This window comes from Castor canadensis, chromosome 11, assembly GCF_047511655.1.
Source record: "Castor canadensis chromosome 11, mCasCan1.hap1v2, whole genome shotgun sequence".
Classification (NCBI taxonomy): domain Eukaryota; kingdom Metazoa; phylum Chordata; class Mammalia; order Rodentia; family Castoridae; genus Castor; species Castor canadensis.
In genome coordinates this window covers 60,407,873-60,424,832 of record NC_133396.1, presented here as the reverse complement: position 1 = coordinate 60,424,832, position 16,960 = coordinate 60,407,873, and the positions used below count along the sequence as shown (strand labels likewise).

At 51.8% G+C, this 16,960-nt stretch overlaps 3 protein-coding genes across 12 annotated transcripts; all 3 read right to left on the bottom strand.

Moving 5' to 3' along the window:
- Window positions 1-43: 43 nt before the first annotated feature.
- On the bottom strand, window positions 44-8,349 carry Dvl2 (dishevelled segment polarity protein 2). 8 transcript variants are annotated; one of them, XM_074047027.1, is made up of 17 exons: window positions 7,897-8,034; window positions 5,999-6,102; window positions 5,801-5,929; window positions 5,545-5,614; window positions 5,121-5,266; window positions 4,881-4,990; window positions 4,625-4,760; window positions 4,401-4,491; window positions 4,226-4,295; window positions 3,992-4,131; window positions 3,830-3,906; window positions 3,167-3,234; window positions 2,837-2,965; window positions 2,629-2,760; window positions 2,317-2,496; window positions 1,267-1,485; window positions 44-1,116 (listed from the first exon to the last, which is right to left on the bottom strand). In XM_074047027.1, exons 5-17 carry the CDS (start codon window positions 5,234-5,236, stop codon window positions 668-670), a joined length of 1,917 nt encoding a protein of 638 aa, XP_073903128.1. In that variant the 5' UTR covers window positions 5,237-5,266; window positions 5,545-5,614; window positions 5,801-5,929; window positions 5,999-6,102; window positions 7,897-8,034; the 3' UTR covers window positions 44-667. The 8 variants fall into 8 exon arrangements, with proteins under 8 accessions (XP_073903128.1, XP_073903127.1, XP_073903125.1 ...); XM_074047026.1 differs by lacking the exons at window positions 5,801-5,929; window positions 7,897-8,034 and adding an exon at window positions 8,165-8,348; XM_074047024.1 differs by lacking the exon at window positions 5,801-5,929.
- A 471-nt stretch (window positions 8,350-8,820) lies between these two features.
- Phf23 (PHD finger protein 23) lies at window positions 8,821-13,144 on the bottom strand. Of its 3 annotated transcripts, none has more exons than XM_020151159.2 (5): window positions 12,895-13,144; window positions 11,343-11,374; window positions 11,116-11,208; window positions 9,749-10,388; window positions 8,821-9,634 (listed from the first exon to the last, which is right to left on the bottom strand). In XM_020151159.2, exons 1-5 carry the CDS (start codon window positions 12,926-12,928, stop codon window positions 9,420-9,422), a joined length of 1,014 nt encoding a protein of 337 aa, XP_020006748.1. In that variant the 5' UTR covers window positions 12,929-13,144; the 3' UTR covers window positions 8,821-9,419. The 3 variants fall into 3 exon arrangements, with proteins under 3 accessions (XP_020006748.1, XP_020006742.1, XP_073903130.1); XM_020151153.2 differs by having other exon boundaries at window positions 9,749-10,589; window positions 12,895-13,143; XM_074047029.1 differs by having other exon boundaries at window positions 9,749-10,235; window positions 12,895-13,143.
- A 909-nt stretch (window positions 13,145-14,053) lies between these two features.
- Gabarap (GABA type A receptor-associated protein) lies at window positions 14,054-16,266 on the bottom strand. Its single transcript, XM_020151492.2, has 4 exons — window positions 16,047-16,266; window positions 15,412-15,490; window positions 15,153-15,271; window positions 14,054-14,536 (listed from the first exon to the last, which is right to left on the bottom strand). Exons 1-4 carry the CDS (start codon window positions 16,134-16,136, stop codon window positions 14,471-14,473), a joined length of 354 nt encoding a protein of 117 aa, XP_020007081.1. The 5' UTR covers window positions 16,137-16,266; the 3' UTR covers window positions 14,054-14,470.
- Between the last annotated feature and the right edge of the window lie 694 nt (window positions 16,267-16,960).

Below are 16,960 nucleotides of genomic sequence, written 5' to 3'. Positions count from 1 at the left end.
GCTTTGCTATTATATCTCAGTTATTTTCCTTGGTCTCCCTCCCAAAGAAAGGAGCCAGAGGCTTTGGGGAGTTTGCCTCTATTGCTTTATTTGGTGTTTTATACAAGTGACTAAAATAAATAGAACAAAGGTAGTTACATGGCCCCCAAATACCAAATACCCCAGCTTACTTGGACTACTATGTAGGGTACCCAATCCCCTTCCTCTTCCCAGGGTACCCAATCCCCTTCCTCTTCCCAGGGTACCACTGACCACCCTCCACCCTGCAAAGGACAGCACTAACTGGGCAAGTGGAGGTGGTCACATTCTGGAGTTAGAAGGGACCCAAGAGATGGGGATTCTTCATATAAAAGAGGAAATATCTAGTAAAAATAGTCCCAAAAATGTAAGAAAATCTATCTGAACCCCTAAAAAAAAGATTTATAAAAAAATAAAGCTAAAAATAACCAAAGGGCCCTTATCTACCCCTGAGAAGGGGCAGGACCAGGCACTGCTGGTGAGTCACAGTGGCAATAACCTTATGGTAAGCAGCAGCCACCAGGCTGAGCCCAGGCACTGTGAAGAATTGAGGATGTGATTGAAAAAGACACCCAGTCACAGAACAGAAGCACCAAGCCATAAGTGGACAGGGCAAGGGCAAAGACCCAGCATGGCCCCATGGTGGGCTCTACATAACATCTACAAAGAACTCACTGGGGTTGCCCATAGCCATGTGGAAACTTTGGCGGCTGGCTGTTAGTTCTGGGGGCACAGAGCCCAAGTCTCTGACTGGAGGAGCCCCTGGGGGCTGTACTGCTGCAGGAACAGGGGGTGGGGGTGGGGGCATCATGACCACCATCATGGGGTTGTAGGGGAGAGCCATGCCAGGAGGAGGTCCATAGGGATGGAGGCCTGGATGGGCTCGGAGATTGGGAGCAACCGCTGTTGAATTCCTGGATGGAGGAGGGACCCCATTGCCAGTCCCACCAGGTTCCCCACTTCGCCGAAGACTGCCCCCCCGGCTGGAGGGCTCAGACTCACTGCCACTGCCCGACTTGGACTCAGGGGCCCGTTCCTCAGGCCTCCCTGTGCGCCCGGCCCCCCCATCACTTCGTGTTGACCCACTGCTCCGGCTCCCTGTGAGGGGAGAGGCATGGAACAAGTAAGACTCAGCCCAGGGTCCTCTTGGCTTCCCTTGCCCCCCAGCTCTATCTAGTCTCTCCTCCCTGGCTCCCCTCCTCTGTACTCCCAGTCCCTGGCTACACTGGTATCTGGGGGGTGACTTACCCTCACTGTGCTGGCTGCTAGCACTGCCCCCACCGTAGGTGTAGGAGGATAGTTCGTGGTAGGGTGGGGGCTGTGGGCTGTAGGGGTGAGGGGCTGGGTACTGGTAGGAGAAAGTGGGCAACAGGGGCCAGGGAGTGGCCCCAGGCAGCGGAGCCAAGGTGTCCTGGTCTGAAGCCCCACTGGAACCATCATTATCATTCAGAGACAGGTTGACTAGGTCTGGAACACAAGGAAAGAGAGTAAAAAGTTACTGCTTTAAGAGGCCAGGACTAGCTAAGTGCAATGGCTTGTGCCTATAATCCCATGTACTCAGGAGACAGAGATCAGGAGGATCAAGGTTCAAGGCCTGAGATACCATCTCCACCAATAAAAGCTGGGTATAGCAATTCAATCATGCCTGTCATCCTAGCTCTTTTTTTTTTTGGCAGTACTGGGCTTTGAACTCAGGGCCTCATGCTTGCTAGGCAAGCACTCAAGTCTTGAGCTATGCTCCTAGACCTCATCCTAGTGCCTATAAATAAGAGAATCATGATCCTGACCAGTCTGGACAAAAACATGCAAAACCCTATTTGAAAAAAATAACCAAAGCCCAAAGGGCAGGGGCATAGCTCAAGTGGTACAGTACTTTCCTAGCAAGCACAAGGCCAAGTTCAAACCCTAATACCACCAACTAAAAAAAAAAAAAAGAAGCCAACACTCCCAAGAATGGGGAGGAACTAAGAACCATTTCTCCAGAGCCACCCATAATAATAAGGATCAGATATGTTACAAAAAAAAAACTGTTACTAGGACAGGGGCACAGTAAGGGCAACTACTAATCCAATACACTCAAGAAGAGGTACTTCTTCTCCCAGGAGATACAGCTCTGCAGTTAGTGCATAGCTTATTCCACAGAACATGGGCATACACCAATCCCCAGTAGCCCTCATCCTCGGCCAGGACACATACTGCTCAAATGCCCATGGTGGCCCTGTAGTTTCTGGGCCAGATATGAAGTTGGAGAGGCAGGACAAGGCAGGCTGAGCTGCTCTGCCAGGGCCAGGGACTTACAACTCTCACAGCCACCACTGAGGTCCCCGAAGACGTAATAGCACTGCTCAGAGAAGGTGATCTTGTTCACAGTGTGTCGGATGAGACCTGCCTTCAGTAGCCCACTGGCATACTTTCGGGCCTCTCGGCGCTCAGGAAAGCCCTCCACATGATGGTAGAGCCAGTCGACCACATCTGAGCCTGAGATCACCCACAGTGGAAAAAGGCCTCAGATTCTCCTCCCAACTCCCACCCTCAACCCTGCCTGTACCATTCCCACTTTTCATCTCCTCCTCCCCTTCCTATGTGACACTGCCCAGGACCCAGTGGTACCCAGAAAGGCATTCGGGATGGTGATCTTGAGCCACATGCGGTCCCGGACTTCCAGACCAGACTCTGGAGCTGCCATAGCCTTGGTTACAGATGCCATGTCCATATGGATGGAGAGACCCCGGCCTTCACAGCCTGATAGAGGAGACAATGAGAAACTGGGGAAAGGGCTCACTCACAAAGGGCAACAGGAGGTGGGCTGGGGACTCACCATCAGGCAGAGAAGATCCAGATGTAATGGTGCTCATGGATGAGGAGCCTGGATAGGCTGGAAAGGTACCAGTGAGTGCAGCAGAGTGTGATACCCAGGCAGCAGGATCAATTGGCTGAATAGGCTCATCTGGGACAAAGAAAGCCACCAAGATAAGCACTTCTCAATCCCAGAAAACCAGCCCTGTCCCTCCAGGATGCAGACTCCCATTCCACCTCTCCAGTAACATTCTCCAACCCATTCCCTGTATTCTGCAGAACCAGCCCAACCTTCAGGCTCCCCTGATTTCTTGACTTCAGAGCCTTAACTAAGCATCACTCACTCACTCACTTCGGGGGAGAGTGAAGTAGGCTTGGGGAGAAGGATCCCAACACTTGGCCACGGTCAAGACAATTGGGCTGTGGGAAGAGAAGGCCAGTTATTTGTGGAAAGCAAGAGGCCTCAGGAGTGCCAAGGCCTGGAACAAAAATGGATTAAGGGACAGAAAAAGGGAAAAGAAGAGAACATACACATGGCTGGCCAGAAAAAATTAGAGTGGAGGATTCCACAATGTGGAAGACTCACCAACATGGATAACTTAAAAACACACTGCTGAGTCAAACAAGGGAGTACATGCTGTACAATTCTATTCACGGAAAATACAAAACAGGTAACACCGAACCATGTTATTCCAGGGTTCATGCATGGGTGGAAAACCATCAAGTGAAGCAAAGACTTCCTTGACCAAAATGGTCAAGAGGATGATTACCCCTTGGAGCAGTGAGGAGGTTGGGAGAGGGAAGGGACACAGAGAGGGCAAGTTTTCTGAGGTATCAGCAATCCTCTGTTTTGTAATCTAGGTAGTAGACATGGGTAGTTACTCTAACATTATTTGTTACATCATTCATTTCTATGCATAATTTGTTATGTCTTACCACTTTTTAAAATTGCAAAACAAAAGGTGAAAGGGCCAAAACAAGAGGCCTGAGGATCTGAGATAGCTCAGAGGCTCACCCAGGCTTGTGCACAATATCTCTCAGCACCCGCACAGCATCATCATTGCTCATGTTCTCAAAGTTCATGTCATTCACCTGAAAGTGAGGAGAAGCTAGTCAAAGGCAGGATGGAAAACCCAAGGCCCCTGTCCAGTGAGCTCAGCAGCCCACCCCGGCACACCTGCAAAAGCATGTCTCCAGGCTCGATGCGGCCATCGGCTGCCACAGCACCCCCCTTCATGATGGAGCCAATGTAGATGCCTCCATCACCCCGTTCATTGCTTTGGCCCACAATAGAGATGCCCAGGAAGTTGTATTTCTCTGTAGAAGGAGTCCATGTGAGGAGAGAAATGAAGAAGCTCCAGGAACCCACAAGACCCACAACTCCCCTCCCCTCAATCAGGCCCCTCCATACCCATGTTGAGTGTGACTGTGATAATATTGAGAGACATTGTGGAATCCGTGACACTGCTGAACGATGAGGTCTGTGGTGGGAAGAAAAAGAGGTAGACTATCCTTCAACAATCCAGAAATAAACCCGAAATTGACCACCTAAACTAAGGCCCACTTGTCCCATGAGAATCCCTCACTCTCTCCATTCGAGGTGGCCGCTGCTTCCTCCGTCTCCGGTGGCGCTTGAGAAGGCGGGAGGCACTGCTCTGCTCTGTGGAACTGCTGAACCTGACGGGTTGGGACGAGAAGCACTTGGAGGTCGAAGTGGTCATACGGTCATGAGAAACATAAGAGGACTGACTAGAAGGAAGGAAGGGAGGGGAACAGAAGCAACCCTGGGAAGAGACACGTAGAGCCATACCTGCTCATGGTATCATCCTCATCGGAATCTCCCAGGCTGGTACTCTCCAGCTCACTGGTCATAAGAGTAGAGGAACTTTCGTACCCAGCCAGGTGGCGCTCCAGCCTTGAGGAACCACTGGGCCTGTGGCCTCCAGCTAATATAAACGAGAACCTCAAGAGCCAGGCCTCCCACCCTTCATTCTCATCAAGGCTGGGGCCTGCCCCCGCTTCCCAGCTCCCAGTCTACCCAGCCACCAGGGACTGGCCCCCCTCACCACCATGCTCACTGCTTTCTCTCCTTCGAGGTCGCTCTCGCCTCAATGACACAACTGACTCAGTTTCTGTCTCAGGCTCCAGATTTTCATGGCTGCTGGACACATTAGGGCTAGATGGGCAGAGATGATTTCCAACCCACCTCAGTAGGACAGGGCTCCAAATCCTCAGCCTCCCTTCCCAAAGGGCTTGGATTCCCTCCTCACCTCCCTCCCCTGGACTCAAGAATGCAATGGACTTACTGGAAGGATGGAGGCCTTGAGTCCCCAATACCGCTGGTTCTCTCTGGTGGCAAACAGGGTAATGGTGGTGGAGGTGGCACCAGTTCTGTCCGAGGCTCATGGGCCAGGGGAGCCATCTCAGATTGGGGGTTATCTGATGACACTAGCTAGAAGAATGCAAATGAGAAAACATGGCTCCACCAGAAGGTGCAGTATGAGCGGGATCCAAGGTAAAGATCAGAAAGGGCAGAATCTAAGAGACTCTAGGGAAAAGCTCAGAAAGCGTAGCTCCTATAAGAGACTCCAAAAGGAGAAGGCTAAGGGACTCCCACTGGCTCTCCAAGTAGGTAGGAGGTAGAGTTAGGGCTGCAAACAACTCGGCCGGGTAGGGCTTTAGAAACAGATTGAGGCTTGGAGAAGTTTGGTCATCAGTAGGGACCCTTACCCAGGATACCACTCTTCCATTGAAGCAAGGGAGGCGGGCGTTGTCATCTGAAATTTCTTCCTTCACCACTCTGTAGAAAGACACCAGAGATCAATGAGGCTGGATTAGCCATCCTCACCCTCAATCCCATTCAAATTTTCCCCTGATCTTCATCCAGCCCAAGAACAGTTACTCTCACTTGCCCTGTCCAAGTCTTCTACTCTTACACTGAAACTACTTGTTCTCACATATGAGAAATTTCCAGACACACAATTACCTTTCCTTATTTCACCTTCTGTCCCCAGCTCATCCTCAGGGGCACAATGCTGCTCCAAAGACTTCCTTCAGTCTGATTCAAACCTTTCAGTACAATTTCAAAGGCCATCCCCAACGGTTACACAGCTGCCTAAAATATGTCTGACTTAGGAGCCTTGCTGACAGCCTCTCCCCAACCCCATCCCTGTGCTTTACGCACCTGCCCAGACAAGGCTTTGGTCCTCATGTAAGTCTCTACTGTTCCACTTCCCTTTAGTTTCCTCTAATTCACATCGGGAAAGCTGTCCAAATGTGGGTCTTTGCCTGGGTAAAAACACCCATTAGAAGAAACAACAGTACCTCCTAATTACAATAGCTTCCAAGGAGAAGGGAAGCCAGGCTTCCCATTCCCCTGTGCTTCACGTGGCACAAAACTCTGCACTAAGCAAGCTCCTCAGCCTCATATATCCCAAAGCTCAGCCATGAGGGTCTTTAGACCCATAGATTCTTGCAGTAGACTGGACTTGCCCCTTCTTCTCAACCCCCACACCCAAACATTAACACCTGTTCTGTTCAACACCATATCCTGGGCATATAGCACCATCCCTGACGCTTAACAGGCATTAACAAATTATCTGTTGACTAAATAAAAAGACATAAGAACAATTAGGCTCTCAGACACACAGATACATTCTCACCCTCAGATTAACATCTTGTCTGATTAACTCTTTAACCTACTGTGGTTTGGAAGCTTTGGATATATGCCACCTTAATCTATTTGCTATCAATGTGACAACAAAGGCCAGTCACTATCAATCTGATCAACATAACCCAATTATCACCATAGCTCAGTCTACTCCAAGGCAAGCAATTTTGTATTGCTATAACATAATCTACAAAACTAGCTAACCTCAATACTAATAGTGAAAATTTCCACTCACCCAGAATTTACTGTGTACCATGCACCTTAATTAAGCATTTCAGAGTCTGATTGTCCCCATGTCACAAATGAGGCACAAAAGTTAAATTGCCCAAGATTACAATGTCAAAAATGAGCAGAAGAACCTTGATTTAAAGCCAAGAGAACTCCTAAGAGATGAACAATCCTTCTAGGTAGAGTACATGTTGTTCAGTTCTCCTAGCCAAAAATGATGCTTTCCGTCAGACCGGGATCTTCACAGGTAGGGAATCTCTCCCTCATTTGGGTGATAAATAACCTTTGTGTCCCCAACACACACCCCATTCCTGCTCCTGCCAACCCAGGCTATTCCAAACTAATCCAGCCTGCCTTCAAACTCTAAGGCTCAGGACCCAGAGGGCTTAGTCCCAAAGGCTGTAAAGAAGAGGGCTTACCCTGCATTATTTACAAACCAACTCTAGCTCAGGATAGCCCAGAATGTTACAAATTACCTCAGAATAGCCCAATCTATTCAAATAGATCCTACAGTGTCCCCACAAGCAGCTGTCTACACCAATATAGACTATAATATCCCAATACAGCTGTCTGTACTAGTTAACACAGGCCCCAGCAGTTTTATTTGACCCTGTACTGACTACCCAAAAAAACCATGTCTGGCCCCAAGAGAAACTCCAACCAACCAAGTAAGTAGAATGGCCCAAATTTCTCCAAAATAATCTATTTCAGAGCAGCCTAGAATAGAGGCCTGTTTTACATTGGTACAGAATAGGATGTCCCAAAACAATGCTGTCCACCCAAGAACAGGCCAGAATATCCCAAGTTGCCCCAGTACAGTATAGTCTACATCAAGAGATTACAGAATATCCCCACACAGCCTGTGTGCTACACAACTGCTCAGAGCATACCAAATTACCAAAAGACAAGTCAATCTATCTTAATACAGTCCAGAATATCCCCCAAATCAATATGTCCCCATCTCTTCTTGTATAGCCTAATCTTTTCTAGTATGGTTTATTCTAGCACAGTCTGTCCTTCTGTAAATCTAAGCATAACCTTGTCCCTTCTGGAATAGGCAATCTACCCCACCAAACAACTGCTCCACTATAGGCCAGAAAAATCCCAAAGTATATCGGTCTTCCTCAATATCACCCAACCCACTTTAAAGCCTCAGTCCTTTCCAGTCTAGGCCTCGCGCTCACCCGAAATCCTGATCCATAGACTTGAAAAAGTACTTAGCGCCCGCGGGCCGCTGCAGAACGCTCTTGAAATCGCCGAGGGTGATGCGCTCGGCGGGGACAGGGATCTTCACCAGATAGGGAGTCTCTTCCTCATCCAGGTGGTAAATCACCTTCGTTTCCCCGACGCCACCGCCCCCCATGCTGCTGCCCGCCATGGCCTCGCCCGCGCACTCCCGAGCTCCACCGCCCACCCGACCAGGCTAACAGCCCCCGCCGCGCCTGCGCACACCTGCAAACAGACGCGCGAAGGCCGACAGGACTAGACCTGTGCGGTAGATGGGTAGAGGGGGTAAACGGTGGGGCACCAGGGGTGGGGGAGCCCGCCGTAAGGTGCGACCCAAAACTGCGGACGCGGACGCCGCGCGCCACCTACACAGACGACCAAAGAACGCTGCAGGTCCCCGCCCACCTCTCACCATACCACGTGATCCAAGCCCGCCCACCACAGGCCGCCCTGTCACGTGGCTATGGCTAGTCACGTGCTCACCTGGCTCCGCCTAAGCTCCGCCACGTGATCGCTACCTTGAGCAACGGTCTCCTGGTTCTAAACGACTCCGCCTCAAAGTGTGCCCCCTCCCCCAGCGTGGTGACCAAACTGGCCTCTGCCTTCAAGAAGCAGGCAACTGGCTTCCACTCAGCCTTACCTAACCAGGCAGGGAGCATAAAGCAGCAGGGAGGGTGGGAAGTGGACCGGGGTGGGGACATGCAAAGCCAATTGGGGCCCTAGGGTTGGCTACTCTAGCCTAGGATGGGTAAAACAGACAGGGTCAATTTTCAGATTGGACCATGAGGGGTGGGGGTTTCAGCCCAGCTCCAGCTAGTCTTCTGCCAGATTTTTCAAAGCCTCCCTCCCAAGCAGAACAATCAGTGAGGGCTAAAAACACAAAAGAGCCCACTCTGCTTTATTTACAACACGCAGGCTATCTGTACAAACTGCTGGCCAATATTAAAAACGGGGTGACAATTGTCACCTTTCTGCTTTCCTTCTTCACTTGGCCAGGCTCTGGTACTCCACCTTTGAGCTGCCATACTCAAAAAAGGGAAGTCCAAAATTAAAAACACAACCGGTAAAGAAAAATAAATGAGGAGTGAAATAGAAGAAAGGATGAGGGAGGGGAGTGTTATATTTACACTAGAGTTTTATATAGACAACTGTCCCATTCCATCCAAATTTGAACCCTGGCCCAGGAAGTGAGGGGTGGCAGGTCAAAGGGACAAATTATGTCCAGAGATCTCCACAGATCCAGATGGCCTTCTCCCATACAACCCCCCACCCCAACCGCAGCAGGTCCAATTTCAAGTCCATGGAGCAGCAAGGCTAGGTTAGGAACTGAAGACACTCATTTCCAAACAAGTCTCCCTTGGGAATTCCTGCCTTGAAGTGGGGGGTACAATATCCAAGCTCCAGGAAATAGGCTGAGGACCCTGAGGCTCAGTTCCCAAGTCCTGTTGTCATTCAGAAGTTCCAGCCTAAGATAGTGATGTCAAGGCTCTCCAGATTTGGGAAGCCCCCCTATCCGCCGGGCCTCTGGCCGCAGTTCCTTGCACTTCTGGCAATAAAAGAAGTCAGGGACATTGGTCTTCTTTATCTTAGCACAGGAGAGGTGGATCCATGTCCCGCACAGGCTGCACTCAATCATGGGCCGCCCTGCAAAGGGCTTTCGGCAGTAACACGTGATCAGGTCCCATGAGTCATCACCTGGGGAAAAGAAGGTTTGGAGTTTTGCCTGAGCTCTTGGATCCACAATACCCCCTTCCCTCCCACCTCCAAACACATTTTCGCTGGACAGCTGCCCGTGTCCAAACTTCTCACCTGATTCTACCATGATGTCCTCATCCATGACCCGCATCTCGCCTTCACTGGAACTGGCATCTCCATCTTGGCTTGTTTCAGTGCTGCCCACTTCCTTGCCTTCGCTGTCAGTGGGGGGAGCTCCTTCAGGATGCACTGTGGCAGGGGGCCTAGGGGCCTCGAGGGGTGTTGGTAACACAGGGGCTGGGGCTTCACCCCCTACCACTGTCGACATCTCTTCTTCCTCTTCCTCCTCCTCCTCTTCCTCCTCCTCCTCTTCAGAGTCTGTATCACTGGGGGGTGCCCGGGGAGGACCAGGAGGTGGGAGTCGATCCCCACGCTCTGCTTTTTTCAACTTCCGCTTCTTACTCTTCTTAATTCGAGACCTCTTTTCTCCATCCCCAGGAGCTGGCCGAGGCCTCCGAAGCACCCCAAAGCCAGCCCCCCCTCCTGGCCCCAACTTTCTGTTCTTTCGGTCCTTCTTTCGAGGAGGCTGGGAGAGATCCCCCTGTGAAAGGGATACTGGGGTGAGAGCAGCAGGGGACCGAGAGGTATGTGTCAGGGATGTGGGGGACAGTGGAGATGCCACTTTGGGCCCATCCAGATCAAAGAGAGAGTCCTTGAGCTTCATCTTCTCAAGCAAGGTGGCACTGTCAGGGGCCTGCAGACGAGAGAAAGTGGACCTTGGAGGTCCTGGCTGGGTGGGACCTGCTTGAGCTGCCCTTCTCTTGGATGACTTTGCTTTCTTAACAAAAGTTTGGATAGTTCGAAGGTCTGATGGGGCCGAGTCCCAGCCATCACTGTCAGCTGCACTCTCACCTCGCAACGGAGAGCTAGAGCCAGAGGCTGGCCAGTCACTTTCCTTAAAAGGAGGAAGACACCAGGGTCAGCAGAAACCTAGTGTCACCTCATCGCCTCCATAAACCCAGTCTGAAAACTAGGGACTACATCTTCCCCAAAGTAAACTCCTCCAAATATCAGGTGTTTGAGATTTATTCTCATCCTAATTTCCATCAGCATCTCCTGACCACTTGCGTGTTACCTCTACCCTCAAGTTCTAGCCATCTCTTCACTGCTCTACGCCCAGGGCTTGCATCCTCAAAATCAAAGCCAGTATTTCTTTAGTCATTTCTGTAGTCTTACTTGTTACTGTTTGCAGCTCCCTAAAATTCATCCAGAACACCTTCCACTAACAGCAACCCAAGACCCATCCAAAATCTTGATCAACAGCTACAAATCCTCCCTAAATCACTGCTGCTCAAGCCAGTCATCTCTATTATGCCCTCCCATACCAGCCTTCCCACCACAAACCTAACAGTTTGCATTTCAGGCAAGCTTCTCCAATAAAGTAATATAGTCCCAGCTCGAGTTGATTGTTCTATACCTACCTCTTTGCTAGCGGGGATGTAACCAGCATAAGCCAAGACAAAACTGCAGAATTTGTTGAAATCCTCAATTGTTCTCCTACGTTTCTCTGGTGGCTGAAAGAAAAGAAATGTAGGTAACATGAAAACCAGATAGGAGTGTAAGGGACCCACAGGCACAATCCCTAAAGTGAGGGAATCTAGAAAACCCGAAAGGGGAGAACGGCCTGCAAAGGTAAGGGACCACTCACCTGAGTCTCTGGCTTCAGAGTCGGAGGTGGATCTGTAGAAGCAATAAAAGCTGAGTCAAGGCACTAGGAAATAGTATGTGTAAAAACCCCGCCTCTAAACCTTGGAGGTCCCAAGTGAACCCAGTCCTCTCCTAAATCCCTGGACAGGCCAGCAGGCCCCCAGCTGTGCTGGACCCGCCCCTGCTCCCCCTTCCGCCCCACGTGGGGCGGAGCTTGGGCGCTGTGCCCTCACCAGCCTCGCTATAGCGCTCCCCTTCCCCCTACCGGAGGCCGGCGCTCCGCCCCACCAGTCACCACTCCCCCAGTCTACCCCGATCTCTCAGCGCTCCACCCCGCCATACCGCTCCCAGGGCCGAGCCCGGGCCACCGCCCGCCCCCGTCCTTCACACGCGCCCGGAGCCCAGAGTTCCTACCCGGCCGCGCTCCACCGCCCTGGGCTCTCCAAGACCGCACACGCAGCCCGCCGGGCCCCAGGGTCCAGGATGACCATGCTGAACCGCTCTCCGCCCTCCGGCCCCCTCTACTCGAGCACGAGGCCGGGCGCGCCCCTCACCCCCACCCAAAACACACACAGGCACACACACCCAACACTACTTCGCGTCCGGGACGACCGGAGAGCTCGTACCCGGACGCGGCCCCACCTGCGCCCCCCCACACCGCGCTCCCCACAATTTCGCCGTCCCTCCGCCCCCATCCGGGGCCTTAGCCCCTCCCCGTCTCGAGCTCCTCAGGCTCCCCGCCGGGGCCCCGGGCCGAGTCCGGAGCTTCTCCTGTCGCCGCCCCCCCCACCCCTGTACTCACCAAGTCACTAGGCTACGAACCCCTAAGCTCTAGCCCCCCCTCAACCAGCTACTCTCCCCAGCAGCCCTGCGGCCGCCGCCGCTGCCCCCTCACCCTCCGCAACTCCCTCTAACCCTCTCTGACCAACACCCCCCCCGCAAGTCGCCTGTCTTAACCCCCCACTCCGCCCCACCGCCCCTATAACTACTCAGCTCTCTCGCCCCGCAACTACTCCCGGTCCAAGTCCCTCTACCACAGACAATACCCAGACCTCTTCTTCTTCCCCCAACTACCTGCCCACCCCTCTAACAATCACCAGGCTATCTCTGGCGGCAACTATGGGAGCTCCGGCACCAGGGCCACAAACTCCCCCGCCTCGGCCAACTACCGGGCCCTTCACTCAGTCCTCTGCTACGTCCTCCCTCCTCAACTCTCCGGTCCCCAAATCCTCCAACCCACCAGCTCCAGGGCCCCAGCCAGTCCGAGGCCATTTCAGCCACTAACCCCCCGAATCTCAGGCGCTCCAGCTCGTATCCCTACCCCCCCACCCCCCACACACACACACACACGGTGAGTGATCTCCAACTATCCCAATCCAGCCTCCCACTCCTCTTTCTCCAAGGTCTCTCAACTCGTCGCTCTCCTCCTCCAAAGCAAAGCCCCCGAACCCTTTCCCGCACTCCCCCGCTGGGCTCTGGGGCTCGACCTCCAAGTTTGCCAATTGATTCCTCCCCCGCCTCCCGCCGCTCCGTGCCGGTCGACAAGCACTCACCTTCGGGACTGGGCTCCGCCATGGCTTCCAGCATCGCCCCCTCCCCTCCTCCCGGCCCGGCGCCCCCCTCCCCTGAGCCGGGGATCCCGGTGCCGCCTCTGGTGCTTGGTTGCTTCTACTGCCTAGCTCCACAGAAGTGTCTGCTTCGGCCCGGTTGAGACTCCAGTGCGATAAGCCGCTGCCGCCACCTCCCTCTACCACTGCCTCCCGCACTCCCGGACCGGGCCCCCTCCCCCCGCGCCGCCGGCCGCCTGCTCCCTCCTCTCTCCTCCCTCCCTCCTCTTCTCTCCCCTCCTCTTCCCCCCCCACCGGCGCCGACGCGCAGTGCACCAAGGGGTTTGTAGTCCGTCCGGGGACAGCGGAAAGGAAAGCGTAAGAGCTTGCGAAACTTCAGTTCCCAGCAAGCCATGAACTAGCGCAGGCGCAGTAAGACGCTCCCCTCCCCCGGGGAGTGGCGGGGAGATAAAACAGGAGGGTAGAGCGGAAGAGCGCGCGCAGGCTCCTGGGAAATGTAGTCTAGGCGGACGAAAAATTATATATATAAGAGGAAGAAGGGTTTAGCACTCTCGGCTACCATACTGCCTCAATTCTGCGCCTTCTTTCTCCTCAAAGGGGACCGTCCCACTTCCGGCCAGACAGAAGAAATGACTTCTGGGAGATGAAGTCGTCCTGGTAATAACTCCCTCCTCCCAGTCTTCTCCCTCCCTGGAATTCGACTCCATTGGATCCCACATGCTGGCACAAATTCTACAAGTGACATGCAACTGAGAACAGTCCTTTTACCACTTATGAAAATCTCTTCCTTCATCCAGAATAACAAATTTGGATATGCTTAATCCAAAGTATAAAGTACTTGCAAACTTTCTCCACAGGAAACCATAGTAAAAATAATTTTTTTAAACATTAAAATCCAACACACATATATAAAAACTAAAGTTTCATGAAACAATATTCAAGAGTATTCCATTCAAACGCACACACACACACACACACACACAAAGTACCCTTTTGAAAAGAGGGAAATCCTCAACAGAATAAGCCAAAATATATTTGTATTCCTCCAATCTGTACCCATTCCTTCTCTTTCCCCACTAGTTAAGCCCACAAGGCTTTCAAAAAACTAAAAACAAAAGGGAGAGGAGAGCAACACAAGGCAAAATTCAGTTCAACTTGGTTGTTTCCTTTATTGATGTGCCTCCAACCTTCCCCCACAATTTCAGTCCCTTCCATGTACCCCCAGAAAAGGTTGAGAAAAGGAATTGTTGGATGTTGCGGTTCTGACCCTCATGGACAGTTAGAAAGGAAATAGAAACCAAAACAATTACTGGATGTGGCAGAGACTGACAATCAAGTCTAAAGCAAAGTAGGGTAGGAGGGGGAAGAAAGGAGAGGTATAAGAGGCCATGTCCACCATTACCCCTTCTGCAAAGAGGGGCTGCAGAGAAAGCCTCAAATATTAAGCACAGGTCCTGAAGAAGGGAGATGTTTTTTGAGCCGGAAGGAGGAGATGGAGGTCAAGGAAGGGGCGCCACCTCTCTTTTTGTAGTATGGGATCCCCACTTCAGGGGCAGCAGCTTCACAGACCATAGACACTTTCATCACTGTAGGCAATGTATAGAAAGAAGTCTTCTTCATGGTGTTCCTGGAGTGAAAGCAGAAAATATTATTCAGGCAATTGGGCTTCAGTTCTTTAAAGCACCCAACACCCAGATACTTCATTCAAAAACCACTCTTTCCTCCGTTTTTTCATTTGAGACAGGGTTTCCCTAAGTAATCCAGGCTGGCCCAAACTCACTATGTAACCCAAGCTGACTTCTAACTCTAAGATCCTTCAGTCTCGGCTTCACAAGTACTAGGATTACAGTTTTGTACTACCGTGCCCCGCAAGAACCAATTTTTAAACACTTCAAAAACCAGTGCTTGACGTGCTCCCTAAGACATCAGGCCTTAGGAGCTAAGCGGTATCATTCTTGCAACAGTCTTGAGCAAAACTGTCTCAAACTAACTGTTCTCTGGCATCTTGGAATGAGAAAACCTGGGTGAAGTCCCCATCAGAACTCATCAGAGTTCATCCAGCTCACTGTCTCTTGCCTTCTTTCTACTCCACTGCTCTGTAAACCCCAACCCAGGACTATCATGAAAACTTAAGTCTAGAAAACCAACTAGTCCAAAAAGTGTTGACCTAATACTTTGTTCCCTTCAAGTTCTCCCAACACTCCTTTCCAAATTTTCCACTACTTCCCAGGTATCTACCATACCTGGTATAGCTGACCCATAGTGGCACTGGTAGGTGGAATGACATTGTTGACAAAGAAAAACAAGGCATCCTCAGCTCGGAGATGAATTCGCTTCCGGATCAAGAAGTAAAACTGACCAACTACCAAAGATACAAGGTGCAAGAACGTCACAGATGTCATCAAAGCTTTCCAAAAAACAGCTGCTAGGTGGAGCCTCCTCCCACAGAGATGGAACTCCCACCCACAGAAAGGAAACCTGAATCTTGGGACAGGTTCTCACCTGTGAGATCAGAAGGCACCAGGTATTTCTTTTTGTCCAGGTCTCCTATTCGAGCTTTGGGAGCTTTTTCTACTATCACCTGATAAAGGAAAAAATATAAATTAGAAGACATAAGGAATACAACCCACAGCTCCACCTGTCAAGAACTCAAGCTACAACATTCCCAGTACTTAAACCTACCCCAGTCTCATCTCTCTTTGTACACAGAGTGCAGTACGGGGAGCCCAGAGATCCTGACCCCACTGGCTCACCTAAATATCCACGATAGATCCCGGAATAGCGCGTCTTAATAAACAACTATCTTAATCACAGTAGCAGGATGATTTACTTAAATCGAGCTTCAATCTGGGAAACCTAGCTAGCTGGGATGATGACCATGTGAACCGCGGGCTGTCAAACTCTCTTAAGACCTCTACTCCCACGAATGCCAATGCTTCTCTCTCCCATCAACCCCTTACCCACAGCCCAATGGCTACTACACTCCTTTCCCTCTCAGACCCAGAATCTCAATTTCTGGCTCACTCTCCACCCCACCAGACTGCAAGCTGACTCCGCATTGCCCGTACCAGACCGAAGCAGAGGCTGTGGCGTCAGCGTTAAGAGCCCCAAGCTTCGGCCCTGACTACTGTCCTCACCGGGACCCGGTCCGGATATTTCTTTCGGATCTTCTCGCCCTCGGAGCGGCGCTTCTCGAACGGATGTTCCTCTTTGTACACGAACTTCATCCTCCCAGGAACCGGGCTGGACCGAGATGGGCAGAGGGAACCCGGAGGGGGGAGGGGGCCGGGATAGGGGGCGGCGGCAGCAGCGAAGCGCGGACAGACTCAGCGGAGCGATCCGCGGATTTGCGCCACTTCCCTATTCACCAACTCCGCCCCGACCATCTGAGCTGCCCCGCCCGCTAAAATACGCCACTAGCCTAGCGCCTTAACGCCACCAGCGCAGCACCACCCACTGCCCGCCCCCCTCACGCCATCAGCGTAATTGCTTTAGAATCAATTTGTGGGCTACGCTGGCAACGTAGCAGAGGTTGGCTTTGGCTGTCGTTGAAAATAACTGAAAACCCTTTCCCGACCTCCATCCCCCAAAAATCTGGGGCGGGAAAGGGGTAGGAGATGGTAATCATAGTATTACTTGGTTTTCCACAAGTTCTTCTCAGAAATTACGTAGGGGAAGAGCAGACAATTACAAGGACGGCTATTCACAAAACGTGTTGCTACGCTGAAGGACGCCGTTGACACCAAAACAAAGTAGTACCCCAAGTAGCAGAGATGGGCTCCAGAAATATGTGCATAAGGGAAAGAGATTCATATAAATTGCTTACAGTCCCGGAATAAGTGGACCACTGGGGACTGTAGGAGGTCCAAAAGGTAGGGACTACGCCAGCGCGGAGGAACACTCTCAGAATTTGTACGGCGAAAATCATGTGGTCGAGGAGACGGGAGGAGCATCACGTGGCAAGGAAGTAGAGCCGGCTGGGGGGAAGGGCCGAGGAGCAGGCGCCCTGCCCTGCCCGGGGACAGCCTGCTTAGCGACGATGTCCACGTCA

Coding starts and splice junctions, on each gene's coding strand:
- Phf23 (XM_020151153.2), bottom strand. CDS start 12,928: ATGCTGGAAGCCATGGCGGAGCCCAGTCCCGAAG. Junction 11,375..12,894: donor GGCGGAGCCCAGTCCCGAAG/GTGAGTGCTTGT, acceptor TTGCTTCTACAG/ATCCACCTCCGACTCTGAAG. Junction 11,209..11,342: donor CTCTGAAGCCAGAGACTCAG/GTGAGTGGTCCC, acceptor CTTTTCTTTCAG/CCACCAGAGAAACGTAGGAG.
- Gabarap (XM_020151492.2), bottom strand. CDS start 16,136: ATGAAGTTCGTGTACAAAGAGGAACATCCGTTCGAGAAGCGCCGCTCC. Junction 15,491..16,046: donor AATATCCGGACCGGGTCCCG/GTGAGGACAGTA, acceptor TTCCTTTATCAG/GTGATAGTAGAAAAAGCTCC. Junction 14,537..15,152: donor CTATGGGTCAGCTATACCAG/GTATGGTAGATA, acceptor CTTTCACTCCAG/GAACACCATGAAGAAGACTT.
- Dvl2 (XM_020151411.2), bottom strand. CDS start 8,090: ATGGCGGGCAGCAGCATGGGGGGCGGTGGCGTCGGGGAAACGAAGGTG. Junction 4,296..4,400: donor GGCCACCTCGAATGGAGAGA/GTGAGGGATTCT, acceptor TTCCCACCACAG/ACCTCATCGTTCAGCAGTGT. Junction 2,761..2,836: donor TGGATCTTCTCTGCCTGATG/GTGAGTCCCCAG, acceptor CTCCTCTATCAG/GCTGTGAAGGCCGGGGTCTC.